This window comes from Ylistrum balloti, unplaced genomic scaffold (assembly GCF_031769215.1).
Source record: "Ylistrum balloti isolate Yb309-2 unplaced genomic scaffold, AGI_CSIRO_Ybal_v1 Utg370288, whole genome shotgun sequence".
Classification (NCBI taxonomy): Eukaryota; Metazoa; Mollusca; class Bivalvia; order Pectinida; family Pectinidae; genus Ylistrum; species Ylistrum balloti.
Genome location: NW_026782219.1, coordinates 986,316 through 1,005,348, shown reverse-complemented (window position 1 = coordinate 1,005,348; position 19,033 = coordinate 986,316). Strand labels below are relative to the sequence as shown.

The 19,033-nt window shown below is 34.8% G+C and overlaps 1 protein-coding gene across 1 annotated transcript; it reads left to right on the top strand.

Annotated features, from left to right (window-relative positions):
• The first annotated feature begins 3,629 nt into the window (after positions 1 to 3,629).
• Positions 3,630 to 18,591, top strand: LOC132552917 (sodium/potassium-transporting ATPase subunit alpha-like). Its single transcript, XM_060217118.1, has 19 exons — positions 3,630 to 3,680; positions 5,623 to 5,796; positions 6,032 to 6,235; positions 6,344 to 6,457; positions 6,975 to 7,109; positions 7,563 to 7,680; positions 7,948 to 8,216; positions 8,564 to 8,762; positions 10,747 to 10,858; positions 11,138 to 11,270; positions 11,560 to 11,752; positions 12,137 to 12,312; positions 12,827 to 13,181; positions 13,308 to 13,409; positions 13,704 to 13,953; positions 14,200 to 14,374; positions 14,713 to 14,843; positions 15,376 to 15,477; positions 15,835 to 18,591. The coding sequence occupies exons 1-19, from the start codon at positions 3,648 to 3,650 to the stop codon at positions 15,953 to 15,955; spliced, it is 3,096 nt and encodes a 1,031-aa protein (XP_060073101.1). The 5' UTR covers positions 3,630 to 3,647; the 3' UTR covers positions 15,956 to 18,591.
• Positions 18,592 to 19,033: the final 442 nt, after the last annotated feature.

The window sequence follows — 19,033 nt, the reverse complement described above, 5'->3', positions numbered from 1 at the left end:
CAAACATTCAGATCAACTCACAGGGACCTGCTAAGATTTCCTAACAATACGGTTAATACTTACGTGTTAATGTATTACTAACCATGGGATAAGGAATTTGTGTCAAGCCCCTGTGTGTGAACTAGATAACACAGACGCACCGGATTGTTCCACTAATCGTGATTATCATTTCGTGATAACATCAGAAAGAATTCGTCCAGAAACAATAACGAGTTGTATCAAACATTTAACTAACCACGCGCCATTGTTGTAATCTATGTTAAACGTAGTTTTAACGAACAATCACCATTGTGTTACAATGTGTAGACACCTTGTAGTACAACGATGGTCATGTTCCATTAAAAAAAAATAAAATAAAAGCTGACCGATAATATTTTACATGATTAGGTAAAGAAGATAATTAGAGACAATTTCATGTATTTATTAAATGGATAATTTCGTTTGATAAGTGTATTTTTAACATAAAAACCAGATAATTGAATATCATAAACAGGCATTTAATAATCAAAGTTGAAAAATAGTATTATTGTGACAACTCATGGGGGAAATTATTTTTTGTTTACAAAGCCTCCTTAAAGCAACTGGCTACCTCGATGAACAACATACGGAAGGCCGTCGCCTGTTGCCTAAAGAGTGAATTCTCTTGCGCAAGGACACAACCACTTCACTAACAAGTCAAAGATAAATTGATTTATCGATTTAATTCATGTTTATTTACCTTTATAAAACGATTGACCAGAAATACCAAACTAATATATTTACATTACAATATTTCTATTAATGATGGTAGTGTCCATAAATGCATTATATTCATTGTCTTAGCCGGTAGTGTTTATCAATGTTTGATATTCTAAATTCAGAAAGTGTTGTATACTTAGGCAATTAGTGAAAGTCAACCCCCTACCCCACCCCCACCCCCACCCCCACCCCCTCTCCCATTTGTGGACTGCTAAATTGTTGACATTTTGTCTCTGCTGTCAATATTGTTCAATCTTCCAGATTCCATCTTAAATGATTATTAATCTAAAGTTTCCAAATTTTTTATCTATCTTCGTCACTTAAAATCACCGCACCATTTCTGTATCAACGTGCCTAATATATTACGTTATTAAATACTGGACAGTATCGAGTAGAAAACATTATGTCTCGTCACGCATTCTTGTCACCTTTAACACGGAGGACTAAAGTTATAACGGATAAACACATGAATAAGGACTTTTCTAGCTTTAAAGATCACGACTTTCTAACCGAGGAATATTCGAAAACACGATCAGTTCATTTTTTAATATATAATGTGAGTAAACCAGCTGATTTTTAATTAATTCCTGTCGACATAACCCTGCGACTTACTTTAAGCTACAGTCAAGGTAATTGCCGATAGTTACCTCAATGAATATCATGCGGAAGGCACCACGTATTTATGCCCAAAGTCACAAGTTCGGCCGTCGTCAACACGAGGCTGTCCAAAGATCTTTGCTTCCTTTGAATAGTAAAATTCACCTTTAGTAAAGACCATATTCAACTACCTGTCTTTAAACGTCCATGGTTTGGACCACTAAGTAATGTCGTGTATTAAAATGAACATCGTTATACAATGTAATACAACTTTTTTTTACATCTTTTGATAGACTTATTACACAGATTTGACAGAATTAATCAATAAAGGACCGCGGGTAGCTTTACCGAGTTCCATGTAGTGTCTAGTAATATTTTCTGAAGGATGAGCTCGTATAACAGTATGTCGTGCGGTCCTCATGCCCCTGTGTTCTCGTTATTTCCGGACTGTTAAATATGGTAACACTACTTAATATTATCATCCCGTGTGAAACATGCATTGTGAACTACCTGTAGAAAAGAAATTATCATAACTTATCTCGGCGAAGGGGCCTAAACTGTGAGGACACTATGTTACCTACGGTTAATATAACAGCTAGGAAACGAACATCGAGGTCCAAGGAGAAATTTAACAACCGCGTGTTACCTTGATAATGACCTTCTCGTAGGTATAAAAATATATGCTGGCACACCGCTTTGCTCGTCACAATTGATTTTCATTCATTCGCCTGTAATTTACAACTCCTCTAAAGCACTCAACACAATGCACGATACACTGCCTCACTGTCTGTGTTGCAGTAAGCCCGTATATCATGAAACACCAAAAATTGTAAGGAAATATAAATGTCATTTTTTTTTTACTATGAATTAACAAAATGTTAAACGAGTCGGAAAAAAAAACAATTATAAGTAGACAAACAACAAAGGGAAATACCACAGGCACACTCTACAGTAAACAAAAAAATAAACAAAGCCACTCATACAACACAACTAAGTAAGGAAAACCGGTTTCAAAAGATAATGAATCCCCAAAGCGCCAACTATCAGTTGCAATTTTGCCTGTAGGTGACGAGCGGTGCAATGTGCCTGTCGCCTAGGGGCTGTACCGCTCGACATCTCTGACATGCCCTGGGGTTGATACGGACGGAATAAAATATACCAGTCGTTGTCGAATATGAATAGCAAGGTCAAAAATAAAACAGCTGAATATTTATTGGGGCTATGTGCCACAGCCACAGCGGGCCACATCCGTAAGTATAGACAAAATAACCAAGTGTTTTATAGAGTCCCACAACATTCACTTAGTAATACAAGTTCGATTCGATATAGAAATCATAACCCACATTGCGTTAATTTCTGTCCTTAATTTGCATATAAGACGACAGAGTTTAATTTTCCTTTATGGTAAATAATCTACTATATACATGGCAATTTCTCTTTATTCAATATAATAGTTACGTCTCAGCATTTAGTCTACACTGTATACAGATTTTAATAATTCCCTAGATATTCCCTAGACTAACGTGGTTGATTAATTACAGAAAGGTTAGAGACAATATGCCTGTAAGAGTAACAATAAAGCATTGAGCATGTGAAAACGTTATAGGTCTAAACACTGAGAAGTCGATTACGAAATACTGCTTGCTGCGTATTCTGATGAAAATTGTATACTTGCGAAATCCAAGTTGATTGCTAAATAGTAAGGGTTATAAACATACAGAGTATTTCAAAAGCTATATTACAATACAGAACTGCGAGCACCAACAGCTGTAAGTAGATGTAAGCAAATGAGTTTAGAATAGATAAACACGTTTAAGATCATTCACATATTTTTCTATCCATTCCAACATATCTTATCATTCGTGTAATTCGGTCTGTTTGTTAAACTTATCACTCAGTTATGATCCGTGCGTATGCAAATTTCATATGCCTTGGGCTAATCGTACATTGTCTCGGATGCATTAATTGCACTTCGCAACCTAGTCACTCATTTATCTTATGATTATAAATACAAGGTGACATTCAGTGTTATGCGGTTGGGCGGTGCCTTGAGGTCGTCGCCATTTTTAGATCACGTGACTTAAATTGCGAAATACGAAGAAGTACTTATATTTTAGTCGATAAAAAATATATATTATTTCGTATTTAAACTGTTTATGAAAGGCAGCTCAGATCAATATATATCTTTTTAATTTTAAACGAGCATATATGTTAATGAATAACGCATTCTTCATTTCAGAGTGACGTAATTTATAAGAATACATTTCATTGGTCGACTACAGAGCCCCCTTTCTGTGACCGACAGGAGAGAGATGGCGTCGTCCAAGGTGAAAGCTTCACAACAGGTATGTTTCCTAGAATTTTGGAAATATGCATCAATATCTGAAGTGATATTCACCTCAGTTTTGAAATCATGTTTCAATCAATAATTTGTGTTATAAGCTTGTCTTTTATTTGTCAAGTAAACATTGTTTTTCCATGTTTCTGAGACTTCTAAACGACATGGGTGATATACGGCAATGCCTTCTATGTCGCTGGAAAAAAATCTATGTGCCGCTGTTAAAATATTTCTAGATCTAGATCCGAGTTATAATATTGTTGGATGTTACTTATCTAGATATCTGACAAATTTTTGATTTGATGGAAGATCGTTATGAAGAATATAATTGATAAGACCGACAGTGTAATATAACCTCATGAATATTCATCGGTCAGCCGGTAAGGGTTTTTCCGCATGTGAATCTGTGTTCGTCTATTTTTAAAGGTTAATTCATTATTATTAATCTTTTGTGTCTTGATGCTGAAATTGAAATTGAAGCACATTACAATAAATCTCTATTTAGTTCGTACGTTTGGCTATGTGAACATAGCATTCCTAGTACTATGATACAGAGGTCAAAATTAGAGGTCGCCAGGAAAGCTTGGGAAAATGCCGATAGCTTCGCTATCAGAGCGTGAAGTTGTCTTCGTTAGCTAAGCCGACTTTTCGTATTTATGACATCTATTTTTTTTACCGGCACAGTGATTTTACTTAATGCGTATCGGTTGAAAATCTACTATTTATACATTATTTAAATGTCTGACCCGATAAATGTTAACCAAAAGCACAAGTTCCAGTTTCTTTAAACATTGGACCAAATTACAAGTCTTGAAGGTCTGGTAACACCGGCTCACCTTTCACTTAGAATTGCAATTGGGAGAGGGTGTTTTCTTAACGGATAGTGAATTTTATTAATTTTAGATGAATATACATACTTTTTTGTCTGACTTTGCCTTTGATCAGCTAATCGATGTTGGTTTATACTCCGCCTCAGACTCATCTGAGAGTAACTTGCATTATTTAGGTAGTACACACAAGTTATTGTGTAATCTAAAAAAAAAATACAAGTCATGTGACATAAAATAGGCTTTTTAATGAAGTTTAACAACTACATGTTAACAATTTATCATTATGTTAATAGTAAAGCTGACACGAGGACCATATTTGTGTAGGTCAGGGATGCAATTTAGCTATATACACTAGGCCAAGCCAGACCAAATTCCTTTAAATAATGATGGGGGAATTCTCATTAGAGACTATTAATACCAAACTTTTGATTTCATGTTTATGAATTCCATGCCTTTGTAAATGTTTGTTTGATGGATAAAATGATAAAAAAAAATCTTGGTCATTTGAGGTAGTTATAAATGATGGCATGTACATGTAGTAGTTTTTTAATTCCATCTCCCTTTCCCATCAGTACCCAGTTCAGAGCCCCTTTTCAATTCAGATTATTTCAGGTCCAGGTCAAACCAGTGTTCCATAAGTTCAACTCAACTTAGATTGTCCTCTAACCCCAGTCCCCAATACAAATTGCAAATTGTCTCCTCCCCTCAGTCCAACTTAAGGCAAGGTAAATTGTTCTTGTTAGATGGGTGTTGACAAAGATATACAGAAACCAATGGTGTACTCAGGGTTTTCCATAAGAGCCGGTTGCCGGCCAATTTGACTGGCTACTTTTATCATTTGGCCGCCTACACCAATCCAGTTCCGTAATAATGTTCCGTACATGACTACACGTACACGGCAGGCCAGCCTCCTACTTTCACTACACAGCCTATTACTAACAAAATTATGGAAAACCCTGTGTACTCCCCAGTAGTAAAACTGATTTCGGTTTTGTGTATTGGTGTACAATTACATCTTTCTTACTAATGTGACATATTAAGATGATCATTGATAGTTTAAGGAAAACTGAATCAGAGACGCTGAGCATGAAATAAATTGTTTATCATTTCTGATTACAGCCTCGGGCTGATAGCTACCGAGTAGCTATCACACCAGGTGGCGAAGATGTCAAGAAAAACAAGAAGAAGAAGAAGAAGGAGAACTTGGATGAGCTCAAGCAGGAGCTTGAGATGGACGAACACAAGATCCCTATTGAAGAACTGTATGACAGACTTGGCACTGATCCAAACAATGTAAGGCTTAAAAAACAATAATAATATTGATGAAGTATTGAAATTTGAAGCTCTGTATTAAAAATAGTATTTCAGAAGAAAAACTGAATTAATATACATGTGTAGATGAAGTGAAGAATTTTGGTATACTTTACTTTATTTAGTTGGTTTGTAAGTAGATTTGGAAAATCAATATTGATATATATTATACATTGATTTTAATACGGTACTGTTATGTGGTGTTTCTTTTTCAAAGGGTTTGTCAGCTGAGCGAGCTGCCATGATTCTGGCAAGAGATGGTCCTAATGAGCTGACTCCACCTCCCACTACACCAGAATGGGTTAAGTTCTGTAAACAATTGTTTGGTGGTTTTTCCATGCTTTTGTGGATTGGAGCCATCCTTTGTTTCATTGCCTATTCCATCCAAGCCAGTCAGTATGATGACCCCCCTGGTGATAACGTAAGTACACCAGTATACTTGGAATTGTATTGCAGTATAAATGAATCTTTGGCTTTGTATTGCACTGCTGTGTAATGTGTATTGTATCACGGTAAATCTCTCTTTCAGTTGTACCTTGGAGTTGTGTTGACCGCTGTTGTGGTAGTTACAGGATGTTTCTCATATTACCAAGAAGCCAAGAGTTCCAAGATTATGGATTCGTTCAAAAGCATGGTTCCTCAGGTACTGATCATATCATGTGTTTCACCTTTGCGAGCTGTATGTTAAGAAATATTGTAGGTTTCAAGATGATCCCAATTCTACATTCCATTTCTGGTAAAAACTGAGAATAGTTACATAACAAGAATAAGTTATGTTACTGTTTTCATGTCAAAATAAATTTTGTGAAATAATTATAGTGTTTAATGTTATAGTGTCTATATAACATCAAGACCAAAAAGGGCAACACAGGAAAATTTGTTGTAAAAAAATATCCTAGATGGTATTATAGTGTGTTACAACATGAAATCTGGTGATAGACAAATAACCCATCGTGAACGCATCAGACTGAAAGTTAGAATAGAAAAACAGGTTCAACTGAAATTTCTCTGTCATTAAAAATGATGATGGGTTGATGTCAGGATTACTTTCCAAACAGGTTCTCGCGGTAAACATGAAATTATACTGTTATTGGTTTTTAATTTGTTAATTTATTTCGCAAGAATTATTTTCTCAAACTTGAACTGTCTCTAAATTTCAGTTTGCCCTGGTGACACGTGGTGGAGTGAAAATTGATTTGAAAGCTGAAAACCTTGTTGTTGGCGACATTATTGATGTGAAATTTGGAGATCGAGTTCCTGCAGATATCCGTTTAATGACCGCACAGGGATTTAAGGTATTTTTTTTTTCAAATATAATTTAAGTAACATACATGTATCTTATTATTAATTATTTTGTTTGTCAGAAACACAATTTCATTAATCTGGTTTAAAATTGGGTGTAGTCATTAAAAGATCTGTAGAGTCCACCGAGTGTCTGTTGGGGGCTTTGGTCATACATACCAAACCAACATCAGGTATTACAAATGTCTGCCTTCTGCTAAATATGTGAACAGGTGTAAAGTCTTTCTGTATCACCATTGCAAATAGCAGAAAGAATAAATGGAATCTGCCTTCCTCTGTACAGGTGTAAGATGAAAGTTTCGGGAATATTGTTGTGTATGCATGCTTATCCGATTCAAAATGTTTGGAGAAATGGTCCTTTTTACTGCCACACCCTAATCCCCACACATGTTCATGGTTAATTACAGGGTCTTCTATCAATTATACTGATTAAATTATTTTTTAAGGTTGATAACTCTTCACTTACTGGAGAATCTGAGCCATGTTCTCGCTCACCTGACTTCACTAATGAAAACCCTCTGGAAACCAGAAATCTTGCTTTCTTCTCTACCAACGCTGTTGAAGGTGAGTTTAATTTCTAAGTCAAAAAGTACTTATTAATGGGCTGTTATCCTTCGTCTGATTATGGATTAGCAGATAAGCAGATATAACGTGACTATTATTAATTTTTAGGGTACATATATTTTATTGAGTTTCAATAGAATGTAGGTCCGACTAGACTATAATAACAAGTATGTTTTAGTCATATGGTGCAATTACTGATTTCCTGAACAGACATATGCCTACTGTGGTTTGATCATTGGTGACAAGTTTAAATATCTATTTTGATAGGTACATGCCGTGGTATTGTTGTGAAGACTGGAGATAAGACTGTGATGGGACGTATTGCTAACCTTGCTTCTGGTCTCGAGGTCGGAGAGACTCCCATTGCTAAAGAGATTGCCCATTTTATCCATATCATCACTGGAGTGGCTGTGTTCCTTGGTGTTACCTTCTTTATCATCGCTTTCATCCTGGGATACTTCTGGCTGGATGCTGTTATCTTCCTCATTGGTATCATTGTGGCTAATGTACCCGAAGGTCTGCTGGCTACTGTCACAGTAAGTGTTTCACTTCAAGCATTGCTAAGTGCTAAATATGTTTTCTCTACTAGACATGGTCACACTTCTCCATCATTTTCTAGATTACTTCTAGATCTTAAACAGTCCTTGAAATGTAAAATTTATGACAGACTGGTCTTATTATGTTTCATAACTTTGTCACTTTCAGACAAATTAAATCAACATCCACAATGAAGGGCTGTTTTTCTCATTTTCAAAAGAAAGGTTTTGACATAATTTTGAAAAAAAACCGGATTAACATCATTAAAGAATTAGACACATGACTCTGTGACTCTTAAAGAAGTTATCAGAAAAAAGTCCTGTACTGTGTTACTTTTTTTGTCCAGGTATGTTTGACCCTGACTGCCAAACGTATGGCCTCCAAGAACTGTCTTGTGAAGAATCTTGAGGCTGTCGAGACGCTTGGATCCACTTCTACAATCTGCTCTGACAAGACTGGTACACTCACCCAGAACAGAATGACAGTTGCTCACATGTGGTTTGATGGTCACATTGTAGAAGCAGATACCAGCGATGACCAGTCAAGTATGTGATTTCTTGTTACATTTGAAGCATTCTTCTTTAAGACAAGATATCTAGTTTGATACTTTTGTATTAGTAGTTCTATTACAGAATTAAGAATGTTTTATTTACTCCAATTTACACCTAGCAGACTAAAACAATTTTCATCAATGTTTAACAGGTGGTAGTGTTCATTTGTCAGCAAATAGGAAAATTCAGAACTTAAATGAGAAATTCAGAAATATAAATTTTGGTATATTTATTTATGATAATGGGAATACACATGAAGGTATCTTTTTCAAGGTCAGCATATCAAATTCTGATAATTGATAATAATCATGATCTCGCAGATATTGATTATGAACATGGAAAATGGTTCCTATCTGATATTGATAATGGATATTGGTTATGATCACTGAGTTATAGATCGTGAAAATGGCAATCTTCTTGATGTTGAGACTCTTTGTACACGCATGCATTAAGACTTTGTATATTTTGTAATCGTTAGAGACAACTCTCCGGAATAAAGCTGGTAACCCACAATAGTATCACTAGTATGCTGCAGATTGCACCACACACATAACTAAATAAGATATGTTTGTTTTGAATGCATGGTGTGTTTCTTACAGCAGGGATTAATCAACGCTTCTTTAAGATTGGGAAGAAAATTTTCTTGTGCAGAATAAAAAAAGTATTAAGTAAAGTTTGCAGACAAATTTACTTGTATTAATTTCCAATTTTATGGAAAGTCTGCTTTTAATATAAAGAGATAGGTAGACTGGGAAACAGATAATTAGAATGACTTAAAATTGATCCCTGCTCTTATATACAACATAGTATCAATTTTCTTGTGTCCCAGAGCACAGAACAGATAAGATACAATTTGGGTAGCAATGTTACACTAGTGTTAATTAAGTAACATACATTGAAGCACTACACCAATCCTTGGACTTGATTTTGTTTGTGATTCTAGCACTGTTGTATAAGCAAGGATTTTTGCAAGCTAATTTCAGACTTCAGAAACTTTGAAAGTTCTATAATTTTTGAGATACAGAAAATGTTTCTGGCATTTTTTAATTGAAAAAGATTCAACACCTATTATCTGACATTGCATATGACATTGTTTTTTTTATTTTAATTCACAATATTTTGAGAAAAATCATGAAAAATTCTCTTTGAAAAGTAACTATTATTTGATCCAATTGGAGTCTTCTAAAGAGCACCTGCTAAAACAACAGTACTTAAGTATGCACACAATACATGAGTATAAATACATAGATATTTATAATGTATGGCACAGTATTATACTGTTATACTATATACTATTTACATAAAGATTTCGCGTGGTTTATTGTCTGATGCCATCTGTCTGATGGTTGCCAAATGAGGGCTGTCATAATTATGAAACTCTCAACCTAAATGTATTTGGTGTCAGTGAATAAGTTTGTCATGACTTTGATCCTCTTTTGTATGCATTGTTCCTTATTCTCAGCTAAAACTTAATATGGTCTCAGAATTCAAAACATGTTTTCCAACCTGAAATCTTACCTGAAAATGGTTATAAGGGTATTTTATGACAGCCCTAGCTTAAATCCCTGAAATTTCCTGTTTTAAACAAAATTAAGATTATTTTTTAAAGCATTTTTTTTGGAGACCTTTGGAAGTAGATTTAATTTGTTTAAATTGAACTTTATTTCCAAAGAGCAGTATGTAGATTGATAATCAATGAGGAACGTGTGAATTGTTCAAATGCTCATGATTTTTGTATAGATATCAACAGTCCTGTAAAATTTTAAATATTTTTCTAATTGAAACCTCCCAAAACATGTCTAAACTATCTTTTCATGTATAAATGATCTGAAGTGTCTATCCATGTTTTTTATTTTGGAAAGAGTTTTAAAAAATAACATTTATAATGAATTACACTGGTGATGTATAGCAAATAATATTATGACAAAGCTTTTTTCTTTTTCTTTTGTACTTGAATGTGAACTATTGATAATTTTAGATGCAACCTATGGCTCTGGAGATGAGACTTGGATGTCACTGGCACGCATTGCTATGTTGTGTAACCGAGCTGAATTCAAGTCTGGCCAAGAAAATGTACCTGTTCTGAAGAGGTAGGTAAAGCAAGATATTTACAAGACAAGCATCTAAACAAATAGGCAAAACTATTCAATTGAAAGAGGTTCATCTATGCAAAAAATTCTTTAATATTTTGCACTAGAGCACTCATTGAGGTGTGTTTAATATTTACATTCTCTATGCAAACCTAATCTGTGATCAATTATTAATTAAAATGTAAGTTTTGGAGGGGAATTCATAGTTGGTGGGGTTTTTTTCCTCACCTATTTTAATTTTGATAAATCAATATAATTATTGTGATTTGAATGTTACAGGGAATGTAACGGTGATGCTTCTGAGTCTGCCCTGCTCAAGTGTGTAGAACTGTCCATTGGAGATGTAACAGGCTTCCGTCACAGGAACAAGAAGATCTGTGAAATTCCATTCAACTCCTCCAACAAATACCAGGTAAGTGTGGATGTGTTGACACTTTGGACCCAAAGTTACGTAACATAATATTGTCAAATACCTTTTATATCCAAATCCGCTTCTTACAATCCCAGCATCAAAACCTTTTATTTAAACTAATGACCAACTGTTTGAAAATGAATCCTTTTGAAGAATGAAAAATAGAAAGGTTATTTGTAACAAAGAATATTCAATTCTAGTGAAGTTACATGGAATTACAAGATTTTTCTCTACCATTTTAACATTCATGTTTAAACTTATATTTTCACAATTTGACATTCTTCTTTAGGTGTCAGTCCATGAGACCGAGATCCCAGACGATCCCCGCTACTTGTTGGTGATGAAGGGAGCTCCTGAGAGGATTCTGGACAGGTGTTCAACTGTTTTGTTTAATGGCAAGGATATTGCATTGGATGACAACTTCAGGACTGCCTTTAATGCTGCATACATGGAGTTGGGAGGTCTTGGAGAGCGTGTGCTTGGTAAGGCTTAAGTTTACAATGTATTAGAATTTACAGGCTGAGAATTGGGCCAAGATTATACCATATTACGGCAAAACAATAGAAATTTAAAGTAATTTAGTAAAATATTATCTAGATAGTTTATGTACATAGCGACAGAAACCACAGCATATCACAATGTGTGGCAACATTTACGTAGGTTTAGTTCTTTTTTCAATATGTTTTTCTATCAATAAATTTCTGGATTCTGTAACTATCAATTCTATTGATGTGAATACAAGTATAAAAGACTTGAAGATTTCTCGTAATTTGGTGCACTCTTCAATCCGACAAAGATTTCACAAAATATTGAACACACACAATTGTTTGCGAAACAGAAAAAAAGGAAATTGTTATCTTTTCCAGGTTTCTGTGACTACTTCCTTCCTTCTGACCAATACCAGCCAGGATATCCCTTTGACAGCGAGGAGGAGAACTTCCCTCTTAGTGGACTGCGATTTGTTGGACTGATGTCTATGATAGATCCTCCAAGGGCCGCTGTACCAGATGCTGTAGGAAAATGCAGGAGTGCTGGAATCAAGGTATGATCTGTGATGTATTGTCTATTTTGTTTTAGAAAATGTTTCAATGATCAAGTGTAAACATAGAAGATACAGATAGGTGATATTAGATATTGTTCATCAAATTTTACTATGTCTATTTTAAAATAAACTTCACAGAGAATATGATAACAAATTCTGATAAAAATTGCTAATAAAGTGTGGATTATCTCCATCATCAGCCCAGCACATACATCTATTGGATATGTTGAACCAAATATTGATTAAATAAATTGCATTACTCTCTGGATGAGTTTTGGTTTACTTCATGGTGCTGTGAAAAATGATTTCTTCCTTTTCATAACTTGTAATCTGATGTTAGGTAGCCACTGTCTCAATGGTTTTCACTCTCAAATTATTTATGTAGGAAAGCTTACACTGAAATTTTCAATTTGAACAGCTTTTGTCTTCTCTAGAAATCAAGTATCTTCTAAAATTCTTCATAACTCTACCAATTCTTAAGTTTTTTAATTGGTCCCCCTTTATAATCTTTCAGGTTATCATGGTGACTGGTGATCATCCTATCACAGCTAAGGCTATTGCTAAGGGTGTTGGTATCATCTCCGATGGCAGCAAGACCGTAGAAGACATTGCTAATGAACGTGGAATCAAGGTGGAAGATGTTGACCCAAGAGATGCTCGTGCTGCTGTCATCCACGGTGCTGACCTCAGAGACATGACCCCAGCACAGATCGACGAAATCCTCCGAGACCATCCTGAGATTGTGTTTGCCAGAACTTCCCCACAACAGAAACTCATCATTGTGGAAGGTTGTCAGAGACAAGGACAGATTGTGGCCGTCACTGGTGATGGAGTCAACGATTCTCCTGCTCTCAAAAAGGCTGACATTGGCAAGTGTTGTTTAGAAATCAATATCTGTCAAAAATGTGTTGAGTGAGAAAAAAAGACAATTTTCATTTGTGATTTACTTAACTATAGAATGCTGTGATGTATCATTGCTTGTGTTTATTTTATAGGTGTTGCTATGGGTATTGCCGGAAGTGATGTCAGCAAACAAGCTGCCGACATGATATTGCTGGATGACAACTTTGCCTCTATTGTAACAGGAGTAGAAGAAGGTATTTATCATTTTGGTTTTATAGTTTCTGATACTCCGTGCTGACCTTCATGTTGTTATATAGAAATTATACATTAAAGGAATGAATCTTCTATGTATTAAGTTAGTTAAAGAAAGGGGGAAAATGTTTTGTATTTGGTATTATAAAATTGAAAAAGGAAAACGTCTGAATTTGTATTGAGTTAAATTTATGAAATTAACGAAAAAAATGCAATTCACACAAAGAAAGAGTGATATTGATCATTGTACTAAATAATATTGAATGTTATTCTCATCAGTGAACTTTACATTTCAGGACGTCTTATCTTTGATAATCTGAAGAAGTCCATTGCCTATACACTGACATCTAACATCCCCGAGATCAGTCCATTCTTGTTCTTCATTCTCCTCGACATCCCCCTGCCCCTTGGAACCATCACCATCCTGTGTATTGATTTGGGTACTGACATGGTACCGGCCATCTCCCTTGCCTATGAAGGACCAGAAAGTGACATCATGAAGAGACAGCCTCGTGATCCCATTAAGGATAAACTTGTCAACGAAAGGTACATTTTATCAAGAGAATCAATATTTCCTAATCATTGCAACTCTTATCAATTTATTGGTAATCCACTCCTAATGTACATTTTGTCCAAATACAATAAAAGATATGTCATTCAATCTAATGTGATAACTTATTAAATTCATTTAAATCTCTCATATCTAGGTTGATAAAATATTTTGGATAACCTCACTGTACAGCATTTAATTTAGTAATTTTTTTATTTTTTTTATTGTCTTCCCCTGTGTAGGTTGATCAGTATGGCCTACGGACAGATTGGTATGATCCAGGCCTCTGCTGGATTCTTCGTCTACTTTGTCATCATGGGTGAGAATGGATTCTGGATGAGCAGACTTCTTGGTATCCGTGAACAGTGGGACGCCATGGCTGTCAATGATCTTCAGGATTCCTATGGACAGGAATGGGTAAGACAGCAAATATTCTTTCTGTCCTGTGAAAAAAATTTCTATATTGGATCTTTCTTCTGAATGTATTCATTTCAGAATCCACACTATTTGAACCAAAAGTATCACATAAAGAATCTAGAATCAAAACACTGATAATTTATCTGAGTTAAACAACTATTGCAATCAATAAAAACTTGATTCTTAGTAACAAATCCTTGAGATGTAATTACGCAGTGCTTGTATAAGTGAAACCATACTAGTTTCCATAACGCAGAGAGCAACTGAAGTTTTAGATATTGAATGTTTCTATGTCTGTGAAATAAGTTAAAACTTCGTTAACTTCTTGTTTCTTTTAGACTTATGACCAGAGGAAGACGCTGGAATACACCTGTCATACCTCTTTCTTCGTGTCCATTGTCGTCGTACAGTGGGCCGATCTGATCATCTGTAAGACTAGGAGACTTTCTCTATTCCAACAAGGAATGAAGTAAGTTCTGATTATAAAACCTCGCCATTTACCATTATCTGTTAAATAAGAAATCTTTCTCTATTTTTGATGGGGGATGAAATAATTTCTGATCATACTTCCTGATCATCAAATCTCATCATTTAACATCATCTGGGTTAGATTACTGTCAAAAAAGAAGTCTTTCTGTATTTAGAATGATGGAATATTCTCAATGTACCCCATTTCCTGCTTATTAGGGTACAACTCTCACCCCCACCAAATCCATGAATTTCAAGAATCTAAAATCTTCCAACATCAAGGTTCGGTTACCATACCTTGAATGTCATGTCATTACAGAAATCAGGATGTATACCTATCAAAGTTTCATATTATGAAATGCAAATTCTGTTTGATAAAGAATGTAATCATTTTAGTCCATCGAGAAATAGGAAATGTAACCCATTAAAAATCAGTTAAGATGTGAACATTGAAAAAAATAATATGAAATACATCTAGAATTGTCTTATGTATTGTTTGAAAACTTTTTGCTAAATCTGTTTATTTCTTTCAGAAATCACCATCTCACGTTTGGTCTGTTCTTCGAGACAGCACTTGCTGCATTCCTTACATATTGCCCGGGTCTTGATCAAGGTCTTCGTATGCAAAACCTACGGTATGTATTTTTGATCACTTAGTTCTCTTCATTTTCTTTAGTTTAAATTTGTCTTTTTTCTCAATGTGTTCCATTTTTGCTGTAGATGTTGCTGAATCAGATGCGTTATAATGATTAAACTTTTCGAGGTTTTCTAGGTATTTTTCCACGAAAGAAATAAGATTGGCAGTACATAGTCATGGAGAACAACTCTAACTGGTTTACTCACTAGTTGGCATATGAGTCACCTAGCATCAATTCTTTATTCGTAGATATCGTAATGTTGATCTTTTTAAATCATCGTGTTGTTGGATTTTTGTATTTGACACAACAGCTTGCATTAGTGTTTTCTGATATACATGTATCTCCTTTTTCCAGGTGGACATGGTGGTTTCCTGCAATGCCGTTCAGTTTGGCCATCTTTATTTATGATGAATGTAGAAAAACCATCCTCCGTCGTTCGCCGGGAGGTTTTGTGGAACGGGAGACCTACTATTAACAAATTGACAAACTTAGATTCTTATTGTTATAAAACTGAATTTTCAATTCATCGATATGTGTTAATATGATGTATAGATTCGGTCTGGTATCGGCGACACCAACTTATGTGGACTGTTTGTAAATATATCAGGATCATTAACCATGTGATCACTGTTAGCAAGGACTCTTTGTGACAGATTTTGTATTACTATGTCACAAGAAGAAAAAAGATAGATTTATCAAGTGATGTAACTATCTTTGTACATTAATATTATCATAATGACGTAATATCACAGGATGTCAGTAATAAAGAAGACAGATTCTGTTTGATTTGGTTCAGTATGAAATAACTACGGAAATTGGCCAATGATATTCCAAGGCTTGTATTTGACTTAGGAGATATGTATGTGCCCGTTGTACTGTTGTGTAGGTGTTTTTGTATGAGTGTGCAGTCCCCTTCACTGGGGGACAGTATGCAGTCAGTGAAACCATATGATTTTAGAATTTGTTTTTATTACTTCTACTCCGACTCATTTTACACAACACATCCAACATTTTTTGTACATTTTATTAAACTTTATTTTTCAAGAAGTGGACACAATATAATCATTTTTCCATCTAGTAGTAAAAATCATAGTAATTTCCCATGTTTCCAGTGTTTGTAGTTTAAAATTTTTGCATTTATAGTAGCAAAAGGTCTGAATATCTGGGAATATGATGCAATAGTATATATATATATACATCAGATTGAATCAAAATAACATCGTAAATACAATTTGGAATGTGTGTTCAGAGGATTAATCTAGAGATGAAAAAAAAATAAGATCTGATTGTAATAATATTGATTCATAAGCCAAAGCTGTCCTTCGCTTTTATTTCAAAGATTTTACTACCATTTTAAGATATATTTCTAGTTTGTGTTTTTATGAACTTCAGGTCTTTAAGGTTGTAGTACAACTGGAATAGTGTCTAGCAGGACAGCGGGAATATTTTTAAAAGGGAACAATCTGGAGCATGTCTTCTTTTAGTTGTGTATGTTACGATATCGGAGTTGTCTCCCCTTGTGACACAGCTTTGATAATGTAAGGTTTGATACTCAACCCTTTGATGAATTTCTGCATTTTCTTTGTTTATGTAGCTTTGACTCCTCTGATTATCTAGCCGATAGAAAAAATAGAAAGGAACTTTGTAAATTTGTAGTTGACAGAGAAATGAAATATGTTTAAAAAAACTGTTATCCCCACTTCACCCTAGAATCTTGCTGAATGTGTTCCGTGAAGAACCACGTTGATGCTTGTCAATGCAAGTTTTTGTTTAATCAGATGGGGCTGTGGTATGATAGGTTTACTGATTTCTTAGAAATCGTTGTAATTGCATTTACCGTGATCTATTTTCCAGATTTATATTTGTCAAGTATTTTTTTGGTTGAGATTGTACTGACATGCTCCTTTTGGGATATTTTTGCAGCAAGTATCTGTGGAGAGATTCACTTTGGATTTTTCCCATGGATGTCGAAAGTTATGTGTCGATGTACATGAGATGATTTAAAGGAATGCTTCTGTGGATGTTGGCATTACTTTGTGTATAAAAAAGATGCTGATGTTGTGAATTGTCGATGTTTTTATATTACTATTCATCTTTGCTCATATCCTCAGTTCTATACAATATAGAAACCTAGGCATATATAAATTATACGCAACACAAAGTGGACGAGCTACATTCCAAAATATGGTACCTCTTAATGTATAACAAGGCCCATAACTCCGTACCAATATTTAGGCATAATAATATATATACATATATAACCAAGCAATACGTTTTTTTCATTAAATTCGATAGAAAAATCAGGAAATTTTTTTTTGTTTTGTTTTGTTTTTTTTTTCCTGTTAATATTTTTAATTGAATGTTTTTTTGCAAATAGTCATCTTGCCTGAAAGGGAGTTTGGGAGTGAATTGATCAGATTTCTGTACAAGAAAGTAGGAATTTTTTTTGTTGGTTTTCTGTGTCGTTAGTAGGAGATCTCCGTTTGGATAGCCCTGAGTGTGTAGACATCTTTTATCATGAAGACCACTTCTCTTTGGTCATGAGATTTTTATTATGGGGATACACAGAAAATTATAGTACGAGACTAAGGTTGGTCATCTGTCATTTCACTATTATTCAATTGCCAAAGGTAAAAACTTTATAACAAGTTCGTAAACTAACACAGCTTTATAACACTAGACCAGACGGGAAGACTTCGGTCTCTGTTTATAATATATGTGCATCCCTCGGCTTCCTAGGACTTTTTCTGACGATGTTGAATTTTAAATTCTGTTAAATCTGCATGTTGTGATTGACCTACAGCTTATCTTACCGTTTTAACCAGAACAGGTCCATTGTACAATTTTTCTTTGGCTTGCCGTGTTTGACCTCACAGCAAGGTCATGTCATTGAGGGATTGACCTTTGACCTGTGCTTTGGTATGATGTCAGATGACCTGAATGTCTGGAGTTGTTGTGTTATTTAGTCAGAATGGTTTCTAGTGAAGCCAATACGGAGACCTTTTTTTCCCCTTCGGACGTCTTTCATTTCTTTGCGTATTGGAATTCTCACGTCATAGCAGATGTAACTGACACCTAAAATTTTGAAGAAATAAACCTTTTAGATCTAAACGTGACCTTTGTTGTGTATTCATAAAGCCATGACGATCACGTGATTATCATATGTCCAAGGCGTGCTGTCAGTGCAGCTTGTTTACAAATAAAAAAATACATGATATGCCAATTTCATTTGTTAAAACATAAACAAATTGATCTGAATATGGCTTATTAGTAAGTCTTCAATTGCTATAATTCAATATTGTGTACTTAAGTCATTTGTATACACCCGTGGAAAGACTGATTGTATTATGTTATGTGAGCGGAAGAGCTGGCAGACGCAGTGTCCCCTCGATAACTTAACAGTTTTCACTGAAAGTTTCATGATAGATCTGGACAATTTCGATGATTGCAGTTTTACGACCAAACTACGCAGTTATGGCCCATTATTTAATTACTCAAACAGTATCCCATCGATATCGAAAATAGTTTCCAAGAAATCAACTTCAACTTTCAG

Coding starts and splice junctions, on each gene's coding strand:
- LOC132552917 (XM_060217118.1), top strand. CDS start 3,648: ATGGCGTCGTCCAAGGTGAAAGCTTCACAACAG. Junction 6,236..6,343: donor ATGACCCCCCTGGTGATAAC/GTAAGTACACCA, acceptor TCTCTCTTTCAG/TTGTACCTTGGAGTTGTGTT. Junction 7,681..7,947: donor CTCTACCAACGCTGTTGAAG/GTGAGTTTAATT, acceptor CTATTTTGATAG/GTACATGCCGTGGTATTGTT.